The following is an 8,515-nucleotide window of genomic DNA, read 5'->3' as shown; positions in this document are numbered from 1 at the left end:
TACGAAAACTCTGACCCGGTATTATATTCTGTAGGTGCTTCTTATGCTCAGCTCTTAAGCATTGCTTATTGTGTCGTGTTATACAAATGCACTGGGTTTTTTCCATTGTTTTTGAATAAGAAGGTAAATGTAGCAATCTATTGTCAAATTAAAAAGTTGAATGACAATAGAATTAGCAGAATAATGTGAAGATTTTGTTATTCATTAGACAGTCAATAGAATTGTTAGTTGCTGCTCTGTGTTTTTGTACCTTAACTGTGTTCTGGGAAATAATTTATGCAACTTGACATTGACAACATTGATGTCCATGGGATGTGCCAGTGGAGTTGCTTTTCTACCTAGCAATTTAAGTTCAATGGTTCTGTTCATAATGCATTCTAAATCACGTCTTGGTAAGTGAAGTATGTTTTGATGGAAAGATTAAGGTTTGATTTTTTTTTTTTTTTTTTTTTTTTTTAAAAAAGCATTTTGGGTTTTGGCTAAAGAAAAAGAAATCAAGAAAAGATGGACTGGAATGTAAGACCACTCCAGAATGCTGATGCAAAGAAGAACCTGCAAAATGAAGAAGCATGTTATACTCAGTTGTTTTCTAATGCACATGCTTTTCCTCAGACAAATGCCTGTTCCTCTAAAAATGCATGCACTTATGCTGGAAATAACCAAATGGTGTATCTGCCAATTAGCAATGTTGCCTTCCCTCCTGTAAATGCTGAAGGATTCAAAACTTCAGATCAGGCCTTACCAGGAGCATCTGTAGCTGGTAATGATATTTTTATCTCAAAATATTTGGTTGATCAACTTCCACTGTCCTGCGTACCAACAGCTCCAAAACCTCCCAATCAGATGTCACGTTTGCAGGCAGAGATGACTCAGACTTCTTGGCCAAACTCTAATGCATACATATATTCCCTTAGAAAATTACCTCCCCTGTCTTCTCAAATGAACGCTGGAAATAACGTGAGGAATGTGCTTCGGGAACCTCAATATGTCACCACAAACGGTTACACTGTGCAGCCACAAATACCGCAGCGCAATTCTGTGAGAACTACAATGTTATATCAAAGTAACATTAATTCCCAGAATAATTCTGTGTCTCTTGGTACCTCTGGGCAACATGTCCAAAACCAAATATATCATCCCAACACTCAGTTTAAAGTTTTACACTCACTGAATCAAAATTCTGCAGCAAACGTACAGCTGCTACAATATCGACCAAGTCAGATGGGATCAGAAGCTCCTAGTGGATGTTCTGCACCATCTTTGTTGCCTGCCAACTGTGATTCAAGAGTTGTAGCACAATCTTCAATAGGCGTACCACAGGCAGTTCAAAATGTGCCTAATGGATACACCCTCAGCCAACAGAGGCCTCCATCAGATCCAAAAAGTGCTTCTGGTTTTAACAGCGTTCAGCAACACTGTCAGAAACAGCAATCTGGAGAAGTCAGTCAATCAGTTAGGAATGTCTGTAATTCAAGTGGAAATGTGGCAGCAAATCAGCCTTTTAATGAAATGTTTGTGCCATCCCCTGGCATTTCCAAAGAACTGTATGATGTTGTGCAAGAAATGGAAACTCTTTCTTCGGTGGCTGCTTCAAAGCCTCTGAGTGCTCCTCCTTCAGTTCAGGAAAACCAGATTAGTAGTTTAGTGAATGGGCCTGTTAATTCTCAAATTTCTTCGGCAGCAGCAGATGGGAGAACAATTACAAAGGACAGACTAGCTTGGGAAGCTCAAAGGCTGTTCACTATTAAAAAAAAATGTGTCCTGCTTGAAAAGATGCATCATTACAGAAGAAAACTCTTAGCAGCTTCAGAACATGTCAAAAGTACTCCCCCACTTCCTCCAAGTTATCAAGATACTCCTGCTAATCGTTCTCCATGGGTGCCCAACCAAAATGTACCACCTTCCCCATCTGAAACAGCGAGGACAGAGAGTCCGATACTTCACTCTTCACCTGAAGAAAGAAATGACAAAAACATAGCCAATGCTGGTAACAGAGGATTAGAGGTGACTCAAAGTAACCCTCAGGTGGAGCAGGGAAGCCTTTCATCAGGCTCTGCTCCTATTCCCTCTCAGAGCAAACTCCCAGCTCAATTAAATAATCCTGAGAGCACTCCCATCTCGGAACAAAGGGATGCATATGCCTTGGGCTCTTCTCAAAAAACTGTGACATCCTTGAACAATGCTTCATGTCTTAGTCAAGTGGATAGCTCTATCAAAATTGCATCAAAGAATGTGCCAGCTAACCCCAAGAACTCATCATTTCTTCAGTTTGTATTGAGCAGCACAAATATATTGAAAGAGAAGACAGCTGGTGCTACTGCTGATAAAATACTGACTAGTCTCCTATGTAGTGAAAAACCGCTGGTAGATACATCTGTCTCGGATGGAATCTTACTAAAAGACACTAGTGAGAAGAACGTAGAAAGTTTGAAAGGTGAGCAGGCATTTATGGTTCAGACAAACTCTCCTGTATCAGAAACAACCAAATCTGGTGAGGCTAAATTCCAGAGTGATGCAGCTCAGAAAAAAATGCCATTTACTGAAAATACATCTTTTAAACAGAGCAATAATAGTTACTCTGTGGAAGAGCTAACTGCATGCCTGGGCTTGTGGAGAAAACATCCATCAGAATCTGTAAGTGTGCAAAACAGCCAATCAAATGAAAGCCCCCCAGCAAATCAGATTTCACCTTACAGCCAAAACACAAAAAATAGAGAACAAAATAATGTTCTGGTTAGTACAGATGAAGCAATTTTGCCTATAACAACTGCTTCTGTAGGACAAAAACTTGATACGTTGAGTTGCAATTTGATAAAAAGTTTTGAACTCCAAGTTGCAGTTGTCTCTCCTTTAGTACTTTCTGAACAGAGAACACAGAGTGAGCAGGCAGGCAAATGTCCAATATCTGCAGGTAAAACCTATCCAGTGATTGACTCAGGAAGCGCATATAGCTTGCAAGAAGAGGGGAAAAATGGTTTAAGTGTGGTAAATACCGATAAGGGAACAAAAGAAACTGTTCAGTTGTCACCCAGTGATTGTGTTCTGGTACAGAAAGTGGACACACATTCGCAACAGACCAAATTAGCTGATGGAAACAGAATAGTAAAAAACAACGTGAGTGCAAATGATCCGTATGATGAAAACCAAAGGAAAGTTAGTCAATCTGCACAAGATGCCAGAGAAAATCTGCAGCTTGGATTACAAAACAAGCCTTCTCTTCCTGAATTGGGCATAAATTTTTCTAGTCAAGTCTTTCAAGAAGGTATAAGAGACCGTAAAGACAAGCAAGCTGTGTTAGAGACAGGAGATACATCCACAGCTGTGTTGGAAGAACAGATGTTTTGTATTTCTAGCGTATGTTCTCTTGTTGAAGGTGATACATTTTATAATCCACAAATAGCAAGTATTTTCAGGGCAGTCCCTGAGACACATGCATTAAGCGGTACCTCTTCAGAAGGAAACGCATCTGACCCAAGGCAAAAGGAGCAACGGCTGGACTTGTGTAAAAATGAGCTGAGCAGTAACACTCCCCAAAATGAGAGCTTGCTGCAAAAGATGCTGGAAGAATCATCAAGCTGCATGAGTAAAGCAGGTAAGATTTTGGATGGTATCACAACTAGTCATTTGGAGAAAGAAAGCAGTGGCGATCCTCTTAAAACAGTTTCTACCTCAGAACGAAAAATGTCTTTCAATGCATCTTTCAAGCATCCTGAAAATGACTTGGAAATTCTTGCTAGTATAAACCAGGAGTTAGCTCAAAATTCACTAGATTTCTCGATCAGCGTAACTGCTGAAACAAATGCGTTCACTGTTCCAAGAGACAACAGTAAACAAAATTGCATGCCCAGTAAAAATAGCACAGAAAAAGTGATGAACCTTTTTGGAGCAGAACCTATTAAATGCCTAAACAATCAGCTGTCTGAACTAGTGAAAGAGTTTCCGTACGGCATTGAAGGTGCTGATATGCTAACAAAAGAACCAGCACAAAATGATTCTGCGGGTGAGTGGATGGAGAATCAACCTCAAAAAGAGACTCAAATTTGTGACAAGAATTCTCATTTGAAGGACCGAGTAGATCAGATGAAAATTGCAGTGTTAAGCTCTGATCAGATGCAAGAACTGTTTCCTGAACACAACCAGTGTTCTTCTAGTGACAGGAAGAGAATAGCGAGTCAACAGTCAGAAAAGGCTTCAGCTGAGAAGGAGAACCTTGAAGGCAGTATTCAGCCTGGTCAGAGTCTATGTGAGAAGAAAAAAAAACCACAAAAAACCTCCAACCCCAGGAAAAGAAAAAAAAAAGATTGTTCTTTAATGGGTTGGCTGTCTGTAGCATGTAAAATGCCACAGTGCACCTGTAAATTTGGAACATCTGGTTCAGAGAAAAATGATGATCAACTTTCAAAAGCTGAAAATACTAACTCTGCAGAGAGACAAGAAAACAACAGTAAATCTGATGCTGTAATGAAGAACAACTGTGCAGTGGGAAACCTGCCAATTTCTGAAAAAGTCCCGAACAGTGTTAGCAAAAATAAAAAAGATATTTGCAAATACACCTCTGTAATGAACAAAGAAGCTAGGTTAAAGCTGAATAATGAATACAAACCGCTTACAACACAACAGGAAAAAATTGAACCACTTAATTCCTCTGAAAACCAGGATGTTGATAAATCTAAAAGGAGCAGCTGGAAGGAAGAGCTGCAAATCGACAGAGGAACCCCGTTGTTAGGCAAAGAATTTCATTCTGACAAAAAAGAACATCAGAGAGTCTCAGAAGAGTTGTCAGAGAAAGCTGGTCATACAGATGCAGACAACATGACAAAGTCATCCGAAAAGAGAGAGAGAGTCTTCAAAATGGAGTCCTTTTCAAAAGGTAAAACCAAAACAGGTTTGGCCATAAAATCCAAAACAGACGTTCACAAATTTACAAAGTCAGAAACTATTGAAATTAAGCATGCTGAAGTCAATCAAGGACAAAAAATTAAAACCTATGAAGAGAACTCAGCAGAAGAACAGAACTGTAGGAAACAAAAGGAGATACTTGGGCAAGATGTAGGAATTAACATCAAAGAGAAAGTCAAATTATCAGCAGAAATAAAACATAAAAAGCTGAATAGTTACCGTGCTGATGCTATAAAATTCCCAAATTTTGGCACTGTAGACTTAAAGTCAAGAAACCACAAATATTCTCAGCATAAATCTATGAAAGTTCATCCTTCACAGGAGCCGTCGTACAAACGGAAAAGGATGGAAAGCATGATTGGGAAGAGAGACCCTAAGAAAACAAAGGTGGAAGAGGAAAGACTGAAACAATCTGAAGCAAAGAATTCCAAGCAGCTTTCACATATTTGCATGGTAAATACTGACAAAGCTAAAAAGTTGAATGGGGAAAATGGCTGGAAATTGAAGAATTCATTAGCAGATCGCTCTGTGCTTAAACTACAGAGAAAAAGGGCTCGATCTTCTACCATCTCTAAAAACTACTTTTCTAACAAAGAGAAACGTCTTGATGGTCAAAACAAAGACAAATGCTCTGAGAAAATGTTTCCTGATAAAAACCTGCTCTATTTAAATAGAAGAAATAACAGATTAAAATTGCATCTTCAAAAGGAACCAAAAAAACACTACCTGAACAGAGTTGCATTTAAACGTATGGCACAGGAACGCATATATCTGACAAAATTAGAGACATCACCTGTCAGACCCGTCTGGCCTATAAAGCCCAAAGTGTCACAAAACAGCCCAGATGCGAAAAGAGATGCCTCTGTCTCAGAAACTGAGAAATCATGTAAACTGGAAGTACTTGAATTTAAGCTGTGTCCAGAGATACTGTTCAGAAATCCAGCCTCTGATGAAGAAAACTTAGCTGCAAAGAATTCCCTGGAAAGAGAGAAAGCCATTGTGGGAGGTATGATGCTATCTTGATTATTAATTTCTAAGTAAATTAATTTGCAAGTAAAAAGTATACTCCTTTTTAAATTCATGTTACACAAAACTACAGACAGTGAAAACATGGGACTCTAGACGCTGAAGGTTGAAATAGCTTAGCTAGCTTTCTGACAGACTGTAGTTGTGTGTTAAGCTGAAAAGGAACATGAGACTTTTCCTTCAATTTAACGTTTTATTCTTTTTCTTTAAGTTTTACAGAATAAAGTCAGAGTAGTTTAGAGCGTGGCAGTTACAAGTAACTTTGCGAGAAGGCTTTCTAACCTACTTGTAGAAGATAGCTTGGCTTTTTTTGTAGAAAGCAGATTCCTTTGGCATAGTTACCAAAGGTAATCTGATTTGTATTCAGCGTTCACCTGGTTGTGTATAAATCTGGCTGGGTAGACAGCGGAGGGAGAGATCTTTTGTGGCATTGAGGAAGAGAGAGGGCTTGGGCCAGACGTATCCTGCACACAGTCTCTGTAACCTTTGCCATCTTCGCTTTAAGCTGCCTTTCTTCCTCCTCTTCTTCCCTATCCCCAATCTTTCGACATTTTACGTGGTGCATTGTGAAGCATATTTGTGTCAAATGCTATATTTGATTTTAAATAAAACCAAATCTTAAGTTGTACGTACCAGCCCTTGCAGTCATTTTCACACCCAGGGAAAATTTCCTTTTGCATGTGCTAGTATACGTGTTAAAACTTGATGCTGAATAGAGACCAAAACTTGTGATATAGGAACCTCAAGAACATTTTTAAAATTTTCTCTTTAGGTGTCAAGAGTAAAAAAGAAGATTGGTTAAAATGTGATCCAGTGAAGCAAAAAAAGCTGGAAGAGATCTCTACAGGTGAAATGATTTCTGATTATCTGTTTTGAAATATAAGTTAAATACTCTTTGCTTGGTTTTAAGTGTTCCTTTACAGTAGCAAATCTTACTAAAGTATTTTAGCTTATTCTTTACTAGATCTGCTGCTGAAATGGATACTGTAGAGCAGACGTATGAGTTTCAAATATTTGTGGAGATTTTTATTGCCATAAGAATATGTTGTTGGAGATTGCTGGAATTTTCCTGCATATGTGTGTGCAATTGAATTGGAGGTAGCCAATTTTTGACAAGATTTAAGTACACTTCTAAACTGTAGGTAAAGACTGCTAGCTCTTTCCCACTTTAAAATGTAGGAAGTGACGTAACAAAATCTAGTGAGAGACTATAAAAACAGAAAGTGATTTTCTTATTTTATTTGGCTTTCATAGTAAGTTGACACCGTCTGCACATACACCCATGCTCACAAGTACTGAGATCTGTGTGTCCCAGTAGTCTGGACAGGATTAATTGTATGGGACACAGAGGAGAAGTGGTGCCACTACTATATCTTTCTTGTTTCTCTTGATTGGCAAATTACTTTTTGGATGGTCTTTTGTACCCTTTAGGAGTCAACAGTTTCAACAGTGGCATCTTTCATCTCGGGATCTTGGTTGTTCCATCCTTTGTAAATCTTGGGTGAGGTTGCTCCCCACTGTCTTTCTTTCTTTGCTTTAGGTATCTTTCTAGCTATAGTTTTTTTTTCCTACTGGTCTAACAGGAAGAGAAATGGTGCCTTCAGCATGCTGTAACCTTGTTGGCATCCTCTTCTTATCAGGGTGCAAGTCCTCTGCTGATAAGTTATCTGTGTTGTGGTCTTGATGCAAGCAACACATTTTGCAGTGTTTACCTCTTTTATTGCTGTTGAATGTGTCCTTGGCTATTGGTGTCTGCCATTCTTTTAGCCCTTCCTCTTGTTTCTTCTCTTACTTCCACAAATGCACATTTTCATTCACACCTTTCTTACTATTCTTTAGAACTCTCTCTTACGAAGACACCCAAATGACCATTTGGTGCTTAAAGATGCATTGGAGATTTAAATCTGAGGTGCCTGGTGCTTTAGGAAGGAAGTTTGTGGCATCCTTTTTGACAGTGGGTGGCCTTAAGTACCACATGCTTAAGAAGTAGAGCCCTTTGAGACTCTCAGACTTTTGCTTTAACCTGCTTCTCTGTCTGTCTTTCAGCTGAGGACATTATTCCACTTGATACAGCTATACAGATCCTGGATGGAGATGGCGAGGCTCTTCACATTCCAACCAAAGACTCAAAAGATATGTTTCAGACCTACAGGAAAATGTATCTGGAAAAAAAGATGCAAAAGCCTTGATAGCACTCCTGGATCATAGGTCTTATTCAGTATCACTGGGGAAAAAAATGCCAACACTAAAATGCTTTTTCCTGTTTACTTCATATTTCTGAATAATTGTAAAAAAAAAAAAAAATTTTTTTTGGGGGTGTATTGGCAATTTTTTCCCCTATTTGCCTCATATTTGTGAATGATTGAGATCTTATTCTGTATTTATTGCACAAATACGCTTTGGTGCTGAAAATGCCATTGTCAAATGTATTGTTTCTTTTTGGCATATTTGAATCTTTTTTTTAAAGATACAGGAGTTAGTTGAATCTTGACCAAAAAAAATCAAACTCATTTAAATTGTCATAGTCTGTTTTCTTTTCTGGTTCTGGAAAACTTCTACTTGTGGTACTTTCCATTGCTGGCAGTAGAAA

The 8,515-nt window shown here is 38.6% G+C and overlaps 1 protein-coding gene across 1 annotated transcript; it reads left to right on the top strand.

Annotated features, from left to right (window-relative positions):
• Positions 1–504: 504 nt before the first annotated feature.
• Positions 505–8,131, top strand: KIAA1551 (KIAA1551 ortholog). Its single transcript, XM_009575539.1, has 3 exons — positions 505–5,905; positions 6,698–6,772; positions 7,972–8,131. The coding sequence occupies exons 1-3, from the start codon at positions 505–507 to the stop codon at positions 8,112–8,114; spliced, it is 5,619 nt and encodes a 1,872-aa protein (XP_009573834.1). The 3' UTR covers positions 8,115–8,131.
• The last annotated feature ends 384 nt before the right edge of the window (positions 8,132–8,515 follow it).

The sequence above is a fragment of the Fulmarus glacialis genome, unplaced genomic scaffold, assembly GCF_000690835.1.
Source record: "Fulmarus glacialis isolate BGI_N327 unplaced genomic scaffold, ASM69083v1 scaffold1524, whole genome shotgun sequence".
In the NCBI taxonomy this organism is placed as follows: Eukaryota; Metazoa; Chordata; class Aves; order Procellariiformes; family Procellariidae; genus Fulmarus; species Fulmarus glacialis.
This window is presented reverse-complemented; position numbering and strand designations above follow the sequence as displayed.